The sequence below is a fragment of the Microcebus murinus genome, chromosome 4, assembly GCF_040939455.1.
Source record: "Microcebus murinus isolate Inina chromosome 4, M.murinus_Inina_mat1.0, whole genome shotgun sequence".
Taxonomy (NCBI): Eukaryota; Metazoa; Chordata; class Mammalia; order Primates; family Cheirogaleidae; genus Microcebus; species Microcebus murinus.
In genome coordinates, this window is record NC_134107.1 from 5,344,596 (window position 1) to 5,363,135 (window position 18,540).

At 53.9% G+C, this 18,540-nt stretch overlaps 1 protein-coding gene across 7 annotated transcripts in view; it reads right to left on the bottom strand.

Moving 5' to 3' along the window:
- PHRF1 (PHD and ring finger domains 1) overlaps positions 1-18,540 on the bottom strand; it is a 36,025-nt gene that overhangs the window by 4,941 nt on the left and 12,544 nt on the right. For 3 of the 7 annotated variants that reach the window (XM_076001612.1, XM_076001614.1, XM_076001611.1), the window contains exons 5-14: positions 18,111-18,194; positions 16,112-16,230; positions 13,437-13,472; positions 12,756-12,853; positions 12,261-12,436; positions 11,368-11,497; positions 4,315-4,442; positions 1,693-1,874; positions 1,233-1,352; positions 424-578 (exon numbers count right to left, since the gene is read on the bottom strand). In XM_076001612.1, the coding sequence (XP_075857727.1) occupies positions 424-578; positions 1,233-1,352; positions 1,693-1,874; positions 4,315-4,442; positions 11,368-11,497; positions 12,261-12,436; positions 12,756-12,853; positions 13,437-13,472; positions 16,112-16,230; positions 18,111-18,194 (1,228 nt within the window). The remainder of the gene's footprint in view (positions 1-423; positions 579-1,232; positions 1,353-1,692; positions 1,875-4,314; positions 4,443-11,367; positions 11,498-12,260; positions 12,437-12,755; positions 12,854-13,436; positions 13,473-16,111; positions 16,231-18,110; positions 18,195-18,540) is intronic. The other 4 variants (XM_076001617.1, XM_076001616.1, XM_076001613.1 and 1 more) reach the window with 3 other exon arrangements.

Consider the following 18,540-nt stretch of genomic DNA (forward strand, 5'->3'; position numbering starts at 1 on the left):
CAGAGATGGGGTCAGTCCCAGGCTGGTCTTAAACTCCTGGCCTCAAGTGATCCTTCTGCCTCGGCCTCCCAAAGCACTCTGACCTCCCACTTGCTTGCTGAGTGGGCACTTCCACGCCCTCTCCGCACCTAGGGAGTGCCGTGGGCGAGGGGGAGGCTGGGCTGCCTCCTTGCCCTGCCGCTGTTGCCGACGGTCCTTCTGCTCTGCTTCAACAGTGATGAGGTGCCCAAGCCAGGCACGGACCCTTAACAAGGGGGCAGGACGGGAGGGGCTCCCAGACCTTCCCACACCCTTGGCCTGCGGAAGGGTACTCCCAAAGCCAGCCGTGGCTCTGTGAGCACCCGGCTGACCTGGAAACTCCACCATCATCAATGGAGAGAACGGCTGAGGAGATCGCACCCTCAGCTCTCCCGGGAGCCTCACCTGCCCTCTTGGCGCTGAGGGAGCCGTCCCGGTGGATGACGACGTCGGCGCCGCTCATCATCAGGAGGCTCTGGTCCGAGAGGATGCTCCCCAGCAGGTCGGGCACGGGGGCCTCCTCCACACGCGGCTCTGGCGCCGAGGCAGGGACACCCCTCCTGTGGGCACAGACCCGAGGCTGGGCCCTGCCATCACGTCCCCGCCCGCGCCCCTGGAGCCTGGCATCTCTGCAGAGCCCGGCAGTGGGCAGGTGCCAGGAGAGCAGGGCCGGCCCCCCCACCCCCCAGGAAAGAAGGAGCCCCACCGAGCAGCTCCCACTACAGGAAACCAGGTGTTCTGGGCGAAGTCACCTCTGATTCTTCTGCCAACCCTGGCTGCACCAAAAGGCAGGGGCTGACAGACGAACTTCTCTCCATGTTCTAGTAGCTTGGCCAGTTCTTGTTAGGGGTCAACAAGAGAAAAGACTGGCCAAGGGGTGACTGTGGCCCTGACGACAGACAGCCTGGCTCACCAGACAGCCTGGCTCACCTGCCCCTGCCCGAGCCCCTTCCCTGTGCGGAGCTCACGGGGCTGTGGCTCTTCCACTGAGCACTCCTGGTGGGCGGGGCCTGCAGCTTCTGCCACGCCCTGGTGCAGGCGGCTGCAGCACCCCGCACCCCGAGAGCTGCCTGCACCTGTGTCAAAGCCAAGGGGAGGCGCTGGGGCCACCGAGTGTCACAGAGTGCCAGCCAGGCCAATGTGGCCCCACCCCGGGACCACCGTCCCCTGTGCTCTGCCACCTACCAATGCCAGAAAGCCCCACTCTCACGCACCTGGAGAGCCCCACCGAAACAGGCCTGGCCACGGGCTGGTGAGACTGCAGGGCAGACCGGGACAGAGCCCGTCTCTTGGCACTCAGAGGGGAAGGAGGGTTTGCAGAAAGTTCTTCACTGCTAGAGGGGAGAACACAGGCCAAAGAGGACAGGTGACCCCTCGGCCCCCAGGTCCCCTGGCCCAGAGACAGAGTGCAATGGAGTATGGGCCAAGCACTGGCTGTGGGGTGGTGCTTGTGACTCAACAATAAACGCGCAGGGTAGGCCAGCTGCCCGACACACTCGCAGACGACACTCGGGCTCTGCCCGGACTTCCGCTGTGCCCCCCATCCGGGACGGGGACTGCCACCCCTATTTTCACAGACATGGAACCTGAGGCTCGTGCGTGCACAACAGGTGCCCCCAGCCCCGGGGAGTGATGAGATGCTGCCCACCCAGGAACATCACCCTATGCAGTCACCTGTCAAGGGAGTCCAGCTCGTAGGGGTCTCCAAATACGGACAGAGAGGCTGCGCCAATCTCTGCCCGCATCAGCCCCAGCGAAGGGTCCACGGTCTTGTACACTGACGGGATACAGGTTCCACGCACCGGCCGGCAGAGGCCCAGGGTCCTCGCAATGCGAGAGCGAACAGTGACTTCACTCTGAACCCAAGTGACAGAGAGAAAGAGTGACTGATGAGGAATAAAATGTAAAAGGTCCCAGAAATGCCCCATGAGGTGTTGATTAGCAACATCACACACCAGGCTCAGTAAACACTAAACCAAAGCTAAAGGGCTCTGCACACGTTAATCATAAAATTTTAGAGGTTTTAATGAAGCACAAAGAATGCACAAGTGTGCCTAACATCTACGCCCGTAAGCCACACTCACTACAGGTTATCAGGTGGCACTTAAGTGTCACTGTGTGGTATTTTGTATGAAGTGAGAACTCACAAAGAGGGAGCTGACAGGTACAAGTTAAAAACCACACGAGGAGTAGTCATGGGTTTCGAACATCATCTCCGCTGTAATTACTCCTGAATTACTAAACACCATAACAGGGTTACGTGCTACTGCTTCTGATTCCAGCCACAAAGGGCTGGGACAGGCGTCTGCATGGCCTGAGGGCAGGTGCTGCCCTCCCAGGGCTGAGCACCCTCCATCCACCACTGCATGCCATGGGGCAGTGGGCCCAGAACCCTGGAACATGCTGGGCACAGGGATAGAGGCAGTGACACACAGACAGGTCCCACCCTGGGCTCAGGGCACTGTGGAAAGGGAAGGGCAACCCAGTGCCCAGAGAACAGGGAAACAAGAGGTATGTACCCTACAAATACCCACATTTGGTCACAGCTTTAGTTTCTACTCGGGGGATTTGTTTTTTTTTTTTACCAGAGTCTACTGAGGCATTTTATTTGTAAGTATGTATTACATCCCTAGAAAAAGAATCCCAGAATTTTCCCTCCTGTGTGTTTTCTTCTTCTTCTTCTTTTTTTTTTTTTGAGACAGAATCTCGCTTTTGTTGTCCAGGCTAGAGTGAGTGCCGTGGCATTAGCCTAGCTCACAGCAACCTCAATCTTCTGGGCTCGAGCGATCCTCTTGCCTCAGCCTCCCGAGTAGCTGGGACTACAGGCATGTGGCACCATGCCCAGCTAATTTTTTCTCTATATATCAGTTGGCCAATTAATTTGTTTCTATTTTTATAGTAGAGATGGGGTCTTGCTCTTGCTCAGGCTGGTTTCGAACTCCTGACCTTGAGCAATCCGCCCGCCTCGGCCTCCAAGAGTGCTAGGATTACAGGCGTCAGCCGCTGCGCCCGGCCTGTGTGTTTTCTTCTTGCTTCTTCATGGTCCATGATGCCAGCTGAAGTTGTCAATACAATGAAACCAAACTGGCAGGATGGGAGCAGATTATTCTGCCATTTTTCTAGATGTTTGAGTTGCACATCAAATCTGGGATTAATCGCTCCACACTTGTTTAACCTGCCTATGGGGTTCACAACAATGTTCCCAGCTCTGTGATCATCGATGATTTCAAATTCCCCAATGTAACCATGCTTCACCATCACAGTTAGAAACTGGACAATGACTTTGGAGCACGGCCTTATAAGAACCTGGCGTTTGCCTCTCTTTTTGGCATTGTTGATGCTCTTAAGAGCATCAGCCAAGACATTTACGCGCACCATTATGGAGGCATGGAAAGACGGTGGAAAGAGCTCTACTCGGGGAATTTTGTCCAAACGAATAACCAGGCCAGATGCTCAAATACTCCATTTATAACTAAAATATACTTTTTAATAAACACATATTATATAAATTTATATTAGGAAATGGATAATGATCTTGAATATAAATTCACACAAAGATTTAGCAAACACTGGAGTGATGGCTACAACTCAGTCTTTTATGCTGCATACACAAAAATATTTACATGAACAGTCTGTACACGCATGACGTGATGGATATGCTAAATACCCTGATTTGATTACTACTCAATACATACATATATCGAAACATCACACTGTTCTCCATAAACATGTACAACTGTTATGTGTCAAGCAAAAATAAGTAAATGTCCACTGAGAATTTTCACTGGGGATGAGGTGCTGAGAAAAGGCCACGAGGACACAGGCCCCTCACAAACGTGGAGGAGGTGCCCCAGGGCCCGGGCAACAGTGGCCCCGAGGAACGGGACAGAGCCCTGTAGACACCCACTGACAACACCGAGGCTGGGCCTCGAAAGGCCTAAACCCGGCTGCTCACGCCCCAGGATTGCTCAGCACAGAGGCCTCATGCCCAGCCTGACTCACACCGGGCCCCCCAGCCCGCCGTTGACCCCGGGAAGATCCCAGGAAGGTGGCTCAGTGCTCCGGCCTTCTGGCTGCACCCTGGCCCAGGTGTCACACAGCCCTCAGTGCGCCCAGCCCCAGGGGCCCCGGGAACCTCTGTTGTAAGCCTGTCTTTATTCTGCACTGCAGACGCACTCACTTTTACCGCACGTCCTTAAGTAAATAGAAAAGAAGCTATTGCTGTGACCCTGCTACTTACGCACAGGAAGGAATTGAAACAGGCAAGAAGCCTGAACACCGCTCTCAAACCGTTACCTTCCTCGGTTTCCCTTTTCTCTTCCTCGTGCGACGCTGGCGCTTCTTGGGTCTTGTCGCTGGGCGCTTACTCTTCACAGACGCCCTGGACGGGGTTTTCTTTTTTCCTTGCACTTTCTTCCGTCTTCCTAAAAAGAGGACATTGACAGTCTGTGCTTCCCTCTGTGCTGGGCCCACCCCACCTCCCTGCTGAGTCCTGGTCCAAGGAGGCAGAGCCCTGCAGGACCAGGACCCAGTACTGGCTTGGGCTTTTTAAATGGAGAAATGAACCATAATTTAAGAAATAATGCTTCCCAAGCGGGGGAAGGGAACACGGTGGCATTTAAGGCCAGAGCTCGACTTCCCTGAACATACTGTAGACTTAACTTTAAGTCAGGAAAAAACAAGTGTCGATAAAGACAAGTCAAATAAACCAACGACCCCACCTCTGTGCTGCTAGGTACAACCAGACAGACAGGCCTCTCCAGAGAGACTGTAAAACAACCGAGTTCAGTGTACATCTTTAATAAGATACCCTAAAGACTGAAAACATTTTTTTTTTAATTTATTTCCAAGACTCAAGGAAAAGAGGTTTAAAAAAAAAGAGAGAGAGAGAGAGAACCCTGTAAGAATACCTGATATCTAGCTCAAACTCACCCACCTAGTGATCCTAAGTACCATTAAAGAGGTGGAACTCTAGGCCGGGCATGGTGGCTCACGCCTGTAACCCTAGCACTCTGGGAGGCTGAAGTGGGAGGATTGCTTGAGCTCATGAGTTTGAGCTCAGCCTGAGCAAGAGCAAGAGCCATCTCTACTAAAAATAGAAAAATTAGCCAGGCGTGGTGGCCGTGTGACTGTAGTCCCAGCTACTTGGGAGGCTGAGGCAGGAGGATCGCTTGAGCCCAGGAGTTTGAAGTTGCTGTGAGCTAGGCTGACGCCACGGCACTCTACCTAAGACAACAGAGTGAGACCCCGACTAAAAAAAAAAAAAAGGTGGCATTCTAGACACATAAAATCCTTATTTCTAGAGGGCTTACTAACGAGGTTTTGTTCTTAGAAATGCTCTCTTAAAATTAAGTGCTATGACAGAGGTATGTATACCTCTATATTTTATTAGCTTTCCAGAACTCTCCTATAACTTAAAAAATAAACAGTTTTAATGGAAAACCAATTAAAGTGATGAAGAGAATTTGGAGACCTCAGTAGTCTCTCATTTCTTTTATATGTCATTTAAAAACACCAAAAATTTTAGACATGAGGGTCTTGTGTAAAAAAAAAATAAATAAAAAAAAATAAAAACACCAAAAATGTAAATTCTTATAAGTAAGCAAAAGTTTGTGACAATTTTTCATCTCTTCTACAACTATTTATTCATTATTTACTGAATAAGTAAACGTCCACGAGGAGTATATCTTACCCCCATAATGTTCCCCAGTCCACAACAGAGGCAAGTGCAGCAGTTAATAGGTTCTAACATAAACTTCCAAAGATATCAAAGCAGGTATAGTGTTATAAACTAATCAAAGATTTATTTCCCATTTGCTTATATATGCTGAAAGTCGGTGTTTAAATGTTTGTATATGCTAAAACTCAGGGTTGAGATACCCCCACAGCCACCAGAGGTCTGCTCAGGTAAAGTGCAAGGAGGGAGGCTTGTCCAGGCGCTCCAGAGGAATAAAGGCTTGCGTGTGATTCAAGGAGGCTATTACTAATATCATTACCATCTTCGAAATGACTGTAGCTTGCTGCTTCTCCATTATTTCCACTTCACCAACAAAAGGTAGTTTAAGAATAAAATTAATCTTCTCTAGAAAGAATGCAAATGTTGACTTCAGATGAGGAAAAGCCGAAATAGAGGTAAGAAGTAACCTTGATACACACAGAACCAATTGGATGCCACGACAAACTATACATATTATACATCTTGACATAGAATGAATTTCAGGGACAGAGTGAGCTTTCAAAATAAAAAGTCATCTAAAGAAAAGGGGAAAGCTGCTTTTATAACAATCCTCTCCTACTGTTAATTAGTAAATGTTTAATACACGATCACAAGTTTTTGTGTTGCCCTAAGTCTTACAAGAAAGCTTTTTAAATGCCAGTTTCCAATAATCTTTAACAAGATAAGTGGCAAAGTTACTTTTCTAATGAACAAAGGCATATCATTCTGAAGGTCAAAGAGCGGCAACTGTGTCAACAAAAATATAATGGCTAATAGCTCCAGTGCGTGATAATGTCTGAGAATATTCCAATATTTAACTCATATTCGCAGTAAAAAAAAAACCTACTAGAGATGACTCTACCCAATTTATTTAACACTCTTTCTAGTTTAGTATGGTGTCTTGTAGAAGGACATTCCGATTGAAGTCCCTTTTTTCTTAACCATATGGTCAGTAAGCAGAGAACCGTAAGTTCAGTTAAGCACCTATCCATCCAGGAAAAGCTTCAACTCTGTAGCAAGGACACAAAACCCCTAACTTTTAGCCAGTTGCAACCTGAGACCCTCCCCACTCTGCCTATCCAGGACTCATTGCAGAGAACATACAGAATGCAGCACAAAGGAAAACACGTTCTCTGCCCTGGGGAGTGGGAGGTCCCCTCCGCTGGTCACACTGGGCCTGGGGTTTTGGGGCTTCTGGAGGTGCCAGTTAGGGGAAGGAGCGAGCAGAGCTTAGGGTGCGGCAGTGGAGGTGCACGACGCGATAGAAGGCAGAGGGCTGGGAAGCCAAGTGGGCACCTCTGCGTGATCCAGGGCCCATTGTGCGATGCTCAGGCCGCGTGACCAAGGGCCGGTCCAAACCCGCCGGACGTTTGGCATTCCCCAGAACTCCATGTTGAGAGCGTGGGATCAGAGGGGCAGTGACAGCACGGACACAACTCCACGCTCTACCCCACCCTTCGCCAGGAAGAGCCCAGGAAAGGTCGCAGCAGCCTCTGAGGATATATCCTCTTCCGTCCAGCTCCTGGTCACCCCGTCCCGGCACACTCATACCAAGAACCCACTCCTCCATGCTATGCACAACCACGGGGTAGACTAATTCTACAATCCCAACACTCCCAGGAAAACTACCAGGAATCTCAGCATGGGAGGGAGACACCCATTAAGACAGTTTCGCACTCAAGATGTGTGTTATTTTATTTTTATAATTTTTATTTATTTATTTATTTTGAGACAGAGTCTCACTCTGTTGCCCAGACTAGAGTGAGTGCCGTGACATCAGCCTAGCTCACAGCAACCTCAATCTCCTGGGCTCAAGTGATCCTCCTGCCTCAGCCTCCTGAGTAGGTGGGACTACAGGCATGTGCCACCATGCCCAGCTAATTTTTTTTTGTATATATATTTTTAGTTGGTCGATTAATTCCTTTCTATTTTTGGTAAGACGGGGTCTCGCTCAGGCTGGTTTCGAACTCCTGACCTCCAGCGATCCGCCCGCCTCCCAGAGTGCTAGGATTATAGGTGTGAGCCACCACACCCAGCCTTGTTATTTTATTTTTTGGGATGGAGTCTCGCTCTGTTGCCCCAGCTGGAGTGCTGTGGCACAATCACAGCTCACTGCAGCCTCCAGCTCCTAGGCTCCAGCCATCCTCCTGCCTCAGCCTCCTGAGATGCTGAGACTACAGGTGCCACCACCACACAGTGCCAGCAATATATGTTATTAAGCTGCACCAAATATATTTAAATCCATGAGTTTATCACAGATCAAGTAAAAACCCTAATTGATCTCTGTTGGAGAGTGCTGCTAAGCAACTCAATTACTTGAAAACTGGTAAATAAAGGAAAACAAACCAAAGCGTCACCCTGCAGTCTGTCTAAACTGCACCACTACAAAGCCAGCAGCAGTGGGCAAGGGCGAGCTGTCCTCGTGGGCACTGCCCGCTGCCCAGAGCAGCAGCGATGGACATGGTCACCCTAACGCTACCCAGAGCAGCAGCGATGGACATGGTCACCCTAACGCTACCCAGAGCAGCAGCCATGGACATGGTCACCCTAACGCTACCCAGAGCAGCAGCCATGGACATGGTCACCCTAACGCTACCCAGAGCAGCAGCGATGGACATGGTCACCCTAACGCTACCCAGAGCAGCAGCCATGGACATGGTCACCCTAACGCTACCCAGAGCAGCAGCCATGGACATGGTCACCCTAACGCTACCCAGAGCAGCAGCGATGGACATGGTCACCCTAACGCTACCCAGAGCAGCAGCCATGGACATGGTCACCCTAACGCTACCCAGAGCAGCAGCGATGGACATGGTCACCCTAACGCTACCCAGAGCAGCAGAGATGGACATGGTCACCCTAACGCTACCCAGAGCAGCAGCCATGGACATGGTCACCCTAACGCTACCCAGAGCAGCAGCGATGGACATGGTCACCCTAACGCTACCCAGAGCAGCAGCGATGGACATGGTCACCCTAACGCTACCCAGAGCAACAGAGATGGACGTCACCCTAACACTACCCAGAGCAGCAGCCATGGACATGGTCACCCTAACGCTACCCAGAGCAGCAGAGATGGACATGGTCACCCTAACGCTACCCAGAGCAGCAGCCATGGACATGGTCACCCTAACACTACCCAGAGCAGCAGCGATGGACATGGTCACCCTAACGCTACCCAGAGCAACAGAGATGGACGTCACCCTAACACTACCCAGAGCAGCAGCCATGGACATGGTCACCCTAACGCTACCCAGAGCAGCATCGATGGACATGGTCACCCTAACGCTACCCAGAGCAGCAGCCATGGACATGGTCACCCTAACACTACCCAGAGCAGCAGCCATGGACATGGTCACCCTAACGCTACCCAGAGCAGCAGCCATGGACATGGTCACCCTAACGCTACCCAGAGCAGCAGCGATGGACATGGTCACCCTAACGCTACCCAGAGCAGCAGCCATGGACATGGTCACCCTAACGCTACCCAGAGCAGCAGCCATGGACATGGTCACCCTAACGCTACCCAGAGCAGCAGCGATGGACATGGTCACCCTAACGCTACCCAGAGCAGCAGCCATGGACATGGTCACCCTAACGCTACCCAGAGCAGCAGCCATGGACATGGTCACCCTAACGCTACCCAGAACAGCAGCGATGGACATGGTCACCCTAACGCTACCCAGAGCAGCATCGATGGACATGGTCACCCTAAGGCTACCCAGAGCAGCAGCCATGGACATGGTCACCCTAACGCTACCCAGAGCAGCAGCCACGGACGTCACCCCAACATGGACGCACTCCCGGTGCCTCAGCACTCGCCGTGGTCACCAACAGCCCAGGACTCTCGCGACAAACTGAACTCAAGCCTGAACCCGAGAGGCGCCTGCGCTCCAGGCAGCGACCTGCAGACAGGGCGGAAGGACAGGAACCCAGGCACAGCCACGGTTCAACCTCTGGGACAGGGGACTGGTCTCCTCCAGGGACCGAGCGGAGAGGCACCGGCAGACCCTGCCACCAGTCCCAGCAAGGGTCTTGACCCGAACTACTTTTTTTATAAACAAAATTTCTGATAGCATTAGAACCTTCAGTGCTGACCGGCTATTTCTTGGTGTTAAGGAATTACTGTTCATTCTCTCGAGTCCGACAGTGGCGCTGTAGTTACGTCTAGCAGTCACCTCCCTTTAGGATGACATTGCAAAATAGCCACAGGTGACACGATGACGGTGGGAAGACAGACGTGCTTCACAACCATCCGGGGGGAGCAGGGAGTTTCTTCTCCCCACACTTACACAGGCTTGGCGTACGTCCATAAAAAGTGTAAAAAGTCACTAGCAGGCAAAGCAAAAAATAAATAACTCAAGGAAAACAAAACAAATGATACACGCTTGTCTTAATAAAAGAACTCTTCCAAGTTATCTTAGAAGTACTTTGACTATAATGCCTACTGGGATGCATGTTAGGGACAAAAAGGAAAACAATCTTAAACTCCTGTCTCTCATCGTTCTGTCGGTAGCAATTTGCTGCCACCGTTGCTCCGAGACTGGGACAAGACAGAGGAGTCCTCACGGTGTCAGCACTGACAAGAGATTTCTGACGTGAGGAAAAGGAGACACAGACGTTCATGCAAGAAATGAAGTAAAAACCCCGTAATCCTGAATTTTAACCGAAAGTAACAGGATAACCTGAGGCGGTGTCTCTTCCCTCTGCTCACAAAAAAGGCCTAGAAGCACCGACCGACCACCCGCACAGAGCTGACTCGGGCTCTGGGTTCCAGCTCTCGCTGAGAGGGAGGCGCTTCCTCAAGTGCCTGAGCCACAGACCAGACCACACAAGGCGCGTGAAGACGCCAGCACGGCAGCATGGACGTCCAGGGAACAGGGCCCAGCAGGGCACGGCGAAGGACGTCTCGCCCAGCCCACTGCAACAACGAAATCAAACCGACCGTTCTGAGCGTGTAGTGGGAGCCTGCGGGAACTGGGCGCCTCCTCCGTTGCTAATGGGAGCATAAAACGGCTCAGTCGCCTTGAGAAAAGACCTGGCAATTTCCTATAAAGTTAAATGCACATTCACCCAACGATCCAAGTATTCTACTCCTCCAAATCACCCGAGAGACGTGAGGGCCTCTGCCCGCAAAAGGACCTGTGCTGCCACATTCACAACAGCTTTATTCTTAATGGACTCAAAACGAAACAACCCAGCGCCCAACAGGAAACGGATGAGCAAGTCCTGGTATGTCCACGTAAGGGAACACTCCTCAGCGGTGAGGAAGCCTGAATAGAACTGAACCAAAACAAGACAAGACGCTCAACTAGTGCTCTCGACTCTTCCCACAGGGCCCAGGCAGAGGGCTTCGCTGGAGTATTCTGCCAAACACCGACAAAATCACAGCAGTTCTTCCACAAACTCTTCCACAAAGCAGCGTGGCGCGGGAGGCCCACGTTCATTACTCCGGCACAAGGGCCAAGGCAGCACACACTAGTAAACCAGCCCTGGGCCTGGACGGCTTCTGCGTGGTATTTTGGCTAACTGAGAAAATTAAGTTGCAGAAAGACGACGTGGGAGACCACGGCCCCGGCCTGGAGCGCAGAACTGCTGAGGGAGGCGCGCGGCAGCCCGCCCTGCCGGCTTACCTGTCTTCCTTTTCCGCTTGGCCGGGGCTCTCGGCGCCAGAGGGCGCTGATACACGGCAGTGCTCAGCCCAGCCGCCACCGCCTCGATGGTCTCGTCCAGCAGAGAGGACATGAGGTACCGCGGCACATGCTGCATGGCAAAGGGACGCCCGGTCAGCAGGGCCCAGCAGCGACAGGGCTGGGCCAGCGCATGCCCACACGGGAGCCTGGAGCCCTGAGCACAGCCGCCGCCACCGCACCACCTCCCTCGCCTCGCAACAAGCGCCTGTGGCCAGGACACGGGGAAAGAGAGTGACAAACACTGCCATGCGTGGAAGGAATGAGGAGCCAGAGGGACAGCAGGGGTCTGTGGTGGGCACCCCGCCCCACGGCCTTCCCAATCTCTTCTCAACGCAGCATGAAGTAGGTCTATGGCGACCTCCGACCTCACAGAGGAAGACCACGCCCCTCCGCCCGCCCTCCCCTGGGTGCCTGGTCTGGGGGCAGGTGGGAGCAGCCTAGGGAAGGAGGACACAGAACATGCAAAGTGCACTCAGGAGCCGGCAGAGTGCGGGGAGCTGGCGCTGGGCCTGCGAGGGGATTTTCCCGAGACCCCAACCGCTTCACGCCTGGGATCAGCTCAGAGCTGTGCCTGGCCTGAGCACCTGGCTCCCGCTGCTCTGTGACATGCCCCCTCCCCCGCCAGCCCACGCCCACAGAGGACAACGCAGCACCCAAGGTGCTCGCCCAATCCTCAGCAGGCTGACTGCCAGAGCCACCGGGCTGGCACACAGGGGCGGCCTTCGGTCCCGCACTGCTGACGCACCCCCTCGGCCCCAGCCTCCCCACCCGCCCGCTGCGGTCAGTGTCGGCAGCCAAGGCCCCAGGACAGGCCTCGGTGCTGGCCCACCCACCTGGGCCCTCCTGGCCGTGGAGATGCGGTTCCGGTTCACAGTTGCTCTCACTCTCTCGCTCTGCCGGGTCCTAGCAATCGCCCGGGTCCTGCCTGTGTGAGGCCGAAGCCGGCTGGTGGTGGGCACCACGTCGGCCAAGAGCTGGGAGACCTCCTCATCGCTCACGGGGCCTGCATCTGGGAAGGGACAGACACACACGTCACAACCCTCACCCCTGCGGCTGCCCACCGCTCAGAAACCGTGGCCGGGCCGGGCTCTGCACAGCGGGACTGGGGGCTTCTCCCCGGAGCCTGGTCCTCCACACCTTGAGGATCGAAGCCCCCCATGAAGCGACCCCACAAAGCCCGTGCAGGAGGCTGACGTGAGCCGCTCTCCCCCGTGGAAGCCCTGGCAGCCTTCCTCACACCACGGCCACCCCACCCCCGGTCCTGCCGCAGGACCGCTGACCCAGCCGCCAGAAGGGCCCGCGCTCCCCAGGAAGGAGCAGCACGTCACCTGTGGTGGGCACCGCGCCAGGGGTGGCACATTCTGGACAGAACCACTCGTCCACTGGCACCTCCTGGAGGGGGGGGTCCAAACATTCCATGTGGTACCTGCAGGAACAAGAGGGTGCGGGGTGTCTGGGGTGCCGGTCACACAAACATCCCCAGTCCCACTCTCCGAACCTCGCAACCGAGCAAGCTGCGGAGCAGGCACCCACACGCGCCCACGGCTGTGACCCTCGATGCACCCCATTACGGACTGAACTGCCACCCCCAAAAATTCGTAAGCTGAAGGCCTAAACCCCATCTGGCAGTATCTGGAGATGGGGCCCTTAAGGAGCTAAGGTCAACCAAGGCCGGGTGGGCCCCGATCCCACAGGACAGGCGTCCTCACGAGAAGAGACGCTGGAGCGTGCATGGAGGAAAGGCCATGGCTGGAAGCAGGGCGGGGCCTCTCGGGAACCAACCCTGCTGGCTCCTCGGACTCCCAGCCTTCCAGACTGAGGACATGCAGACCTGCCTGCCCGGGGCATTCCGTTACGGGGCGAGCTGACCAGCACGCCCAGGCCGAATGGAGCCGGATAGGGCCCAGCAAGTGAGCCTCCCGCCTGTGCTCTCGAGGCAGACTGCAGCAGGCACCCCGTGGCACCACCTCCCCGGGAGGCCTGCCCTGACCCTGGGAGGCGTCACTCACCTGTGCACGCCTCCCGCACCTCCCGCCTCACATGAGCTGAGGAAGAAAGAAAAGGGTTTCCTGCTGGCAGCGAGTTGGAATCTTGCCTCACCACGGTCTCACTCGCAACTGCTTCTACCAAGCCTCCAAGAAAGCAGTTTAGGGAGAGCTGCTGCCAGTGTGAGCTACCTGAGCCCTGTGGCAGCATTTTTTTTTCTTTTACCCATCAATTTAATTCAAGATTTGAAAGAAATGACAAATCGAATGTGCCAAGCACAGACCTCCTGTCTAACAAGCATTGGGAATAGCTGTTGTGAGAGGCCTACTACGTGTCAAGCTGCCGCCACTGTCCTGAACACAAGGACAAGTGTGAAACTCTCAGAATCACAAGACACAAGGAACTGCATCCTAGAATGTGGAATTTCCAAGAGCCCAGGTCCCTCCTTTCTGATCCCAAGAACCCCAAGACAGCTTGATTATTCTTCAATCCTCGTGCGCAGAACGGGCTGCTGGAAGAAGGTGCCTTTTCGGCAGTTCCCGAGGCCACACTAGGCACCAGGCTTCAGGTGGATCGAGTCCACTCAGAGCCGGCCACTAGGCGCAGCGGCACGGGTGGCTACCCAGCCTGCGAGAGGACACGCCAAGATGCCCTGACCACAACTCCAGGATTCTTGAAATTTCACCCCGAAGACCCCAGACAGCCCTGAGCTAGGCATAAACAAACAAGAGGAGGAAGCCCAGCTAAAACTGCCCAAAAACAGCCCAAATTCAATTCAATTCTCACTCACTAATCAGTGTCGAACTGTTCTAGGGTCAGAAACACAGGCTTGAACAAGAGAAAGCCCACTCCGCCGTGAATCCCTCACCCATGCGAAGCCGTCCACTGTGCAACCCTTGCCAGGACCTCACACAAGACAGACAGGGGATGGAGCACAACACACCGGGCCAGGTCAAGGCCAACTGCTGAGTGAGCCTCAAAGAGCCCTAAGAAGATTCCAACCTGACATTTTCCCATACATGTTCTTCCAGGGGGCGAAAAAATCAAGAACCGAACTACAACTTCAAAGGATTCCAAGGGCCCAACATGGTTCACCCAACCTTCTCTTCAGAGCTTAGAGCGAGCTGCTGTCTGACACCAGGGACCCAAGCAAAGGGCCCCTCTGCATGTGACAGGCACCCACTGACAGCCAGGCCAGCCCTGTGCCCATCAAAATCCATTCCACAGAAGAGGAAATTGGGCTGGGCGCGGTGGCTCACACCTCTAATCCTAGCATACTGGGAGGCCGAGGCGCGTGGATTGTTTGAGCTCAGGAGTTCGAGACCAGTCTGAGCAAGTGCAAGAGTGAGACCCTTTCTCTACTAAAAAAATAGAAAGAAACTAGCTGGACAACTTTAAAAAAAAAAATATATATATATATATGTAAATTAGCCGAGCATGGTAGCGCATGCCTGTTGTCCCAGCTACTCGGGAGGCTGAGGCAGGAGGATCGCTTGAGCCCAGGAGTTTGAGGTTGCTGTGAACTAGGCTAACGCCACGGCACTCTAGCCTGGGCAACAGAGTGAGACTCTGACTCAAAAAAAAAAAAAAAAGGTCATCACTGATTTGGTTAGAAGATCAAAGTGTAGCATTCCTGTTAGCATAGCATCAGGCGTTAACCTTTAATGTTCTTTTTTGAAATTTCTCCTGTCTAAACTTTTTATATGAGTTTTTATGTTCTGTTTAACATACAAGAACACTATGGTTTCCGTAACACATTACCACAGCACATGGTGTCACTGTCATTACAGTGCTGTGCTGTCATGACCACACACGAGCCACACGGTTTGGTGCCACTACCACAGCACGCGCCGTGCACCAGGCATCTCAGTTCACACAAATCCGACCTGGAGACGTTCTCGGGACTGCATCTCACCCCCACTCAGGGACTGCCTGTGTGAGAATAGCTGTATTTATCGATTTTCATGTTTTACTTTATCTATAAAATGTTTAGAGATGAGGTCTTGCTCTGTTGCCAGGCTGGAGTACAGTGGCACCATCACAGCTCACTGCATCTGCCAACTCCTGGGCTCCAGCCATCCTCCCGCCTCAGCCTCACAGATGCTGGGATCATAAGCGTGAGCCCCTGCCTGGCCTCCAGAATCCTCTTGCTGTAATGTTACAGGACAAAGATTCTTCAAATCACAGCAAAAGCCCCTTGCAGGGGGCTTATGGGGAAGGGGGATGGTCTGCCTAAACCCAAGGAGACAAAACAGCAACGGAGAGACACCACCATGAGGCCAGTGTCACTTGTGAGCACAGAACAAGGTTCCCAACGGTCTCCTGCTGTGCCAGGGTGACGAGAGGACGCAGGGTCACTGGAAGCACACCGGGGGGATGACCGGCAGCTTGGAAGATGAAGGGGCAGAGACGGAAGCACGGCCAGGCGCAGAGCCCTCCCACCCGGCGGCCCATGGCCTCCCGTCCCGTCCTTCTCGCCTGTTTCGTTCATCTTGATGTATTACGTGCATCTCTGTGAGCCTCAGGATAATTTTTGGAAAAAGGCAGAGGCGTAAATAGCAGTAATAAAGACAGCTTGCAGGGCAGGTCAGCTCAGCTCCAGCTGCTGGGACTCCAAGGCCAGCATGACGGACGGAGGAGACTCTGTGAGCCTGTCCCCCGCCCGGCCCACCCCTGTGCAGCCCCAACTGTCCCTTACCCCGCATCACACCCATCACAGAGCAGGAGCCTGTCCTCGTGGTCGCTCCTACCGCACACCTCGCAGAAGGTCGGGTCCTCCTCCTCTTCCGCTTGGGCTCTGGTGCTCTCCACTGGAACCTAGAGACAGAACTGCCGATCACACACCAAACGAAGACCAGAATCCAACCGCCAGCTCCTATCAGGACTGACAGTTAACCTGGAGAGGTCTACGGGCCTGGGATTCACACGGGCTCCACAGGGCCAGAGGTTCCGAATCAACACGCATACCGGGGTTTTGTTTTCTACCACTGGCGGGTGGTTATCTAAGAGCAAAAACTGATTCAACGGAGAATACAGCTGGGGCGCATGGAAAGGAGCGGGGAGGCCCTGTGGCCACAAAGCAGGACAATCCCGCAGGTGGAGACCAAGCTGGCACGGGAGGGCGTGTCCCCGTGCTGCACGACGCCACAGTGGACAGACGTGGAGCGGCAGTGCGCAGGGAGGGAGCCCCTGACACCTCAGAAGCTGTCACAGCCATCACATGACTAAGCAGAGCCCGGAAACACGCCTGCCAAAAACTGACACTTGGGTGGACTGCTCTGCGGGGCTTGTCACAGCGACAGTGGTGACACACCCACCCTTACCGCTACCCTCAGGCATGACCAGGTTCCAGCTATTCAAGCCTTAAAATAGAAAGGTCTGTGGACAGGACCCCATCTCCCCAGCACGCAGCCCGTCTTCTGTCCCTAGTGCCTGTGCCCCTACTCGAGGGCGAAGCGGGGACCAGGCCCTGCTGCCGTGTCAGAGTCCGGCTCGTCACAGCTCCCGCCCCGCATCACCCGGCCTTGGCGGCTTGCTGAGTCTCCCTCCACACGGGAAGAGCTCGGGGCCCGCACATGCCATTGGCAGCTACTTCAGGTACATGAAGATTACCTATTACACACAACAGATACGCTTTCGAAATTGCCAGCACACCCCAGGCCACCAGCTGCCTAGGCAGAGCTCCAGGGACAGGTGAAGCCACGGAGACCAAAGCTGCTGCTGGCCTCCCATGCCCAGCTCCGACAGAAACGTGCACGCAGAAGAGCCAAAGGCTCTGGCAACCACGGCTTCAGGCACGTTGTAACAAAAGGTAGGTCTGCAGCTGCGAAGTCACAGCCAGCCCTCCCCGGCATGGAGAAGACCCCAGGCGCATATGCCCCTACAGGGCCCTCGCACTGCTGCCCATCAACAAGTCTGCGGAGGCCGATCAGTTCCCTAAAATGCAGGTATGAGACTGGAGGCACACGGAGCAAAAGACACACCTTCTTACTCCAGCCCTGATGGTAAATAATTTTGCCACATATTTCCTGAAATCTGGCCCCAAGAGAAGTGGCCTCCTCTCCCCTCCCCTGTGCCTGCTGCAGCTCAAGAACTCTGAGCAGGCCGGGCACTGTGGCTCACACCTGTAATCCTAGCACTCTGGGAGGCTGAGGCGGGAGGATCGTTAGAGCTCAGAAGTTCAAGACCAGCCTGAGCAAGAGTGAGACCCCGTCTCTACTTAAAATAGAAAAAATTATCCAGGTGTAGTGGTGCTCGCCTGTAGTCCCAGCTATTCGGGCAGGCTGAGGCAGGAGGACTGTTTGAGCCCAGGAGACTGAGGTTGTTGTGAGCGAGGCTCACGCCCCAGTACTCCAGCCGGGCGACCGAGCGAGACTCTGTCTCAAAAAAAGAAAAAGAAAAGAACTCCGAGTGGATAGGTCAGAAGGAGGCTCCCAGAGGTGGGGCAGGGGTCCAGGGGAAGTCCCAGGGGCTACCAACGTCTCTGCCACCGGCTGTTACCCCGAACCCATGCCCCTCCCCCCCCAATAAGGCAGCCACTTGAGCTCGGGCTTCATGCTCATGGCTACAAAGGGCATTTTAGCTGATTTCTCAAGAGCACTTAACCAACACTCACTCGTGTCAGGGGAGCAAACAACTGCTGAGAGCCTCTCCTTCCCACAGGACAGGGACATGCATGGCGGGGCTTCCCCACTTACCTTCTTTAAGACTTTACCACCAAACTGAGCTCGAACACAAATACATTTAAACACAGTTCGATCAACTGGACAGGAATTGGCATTCTGTAAGAAATAAAAATTGTATCAGAATCCTGTAGAATCACTTTCACTATTAATACCGTATTCAAAACAAAGAATGCATTTAGAGGTCAAAAATTCCTTTTATGCTGGAAATAAAACATTTACTGAATGCCTGCAGGGGCCAGCCCCTGTGCTAAGGTGCTGGGACACAGCAGTGAAGAAAACAGAATCCCCGGCCGGGAGCTGGCCCCCAGCGGGGCTAGGGCAGCCAGGTGAACCTGCACCTAGAGTCTCAGTGATAAGCACCACCTCAGTGATAACACCAAGAAAAAACAAAAGGAAGGAGGGAGGAGGTGGGGCCAGATTTCCGCCAGGGCAGCTGATGCTC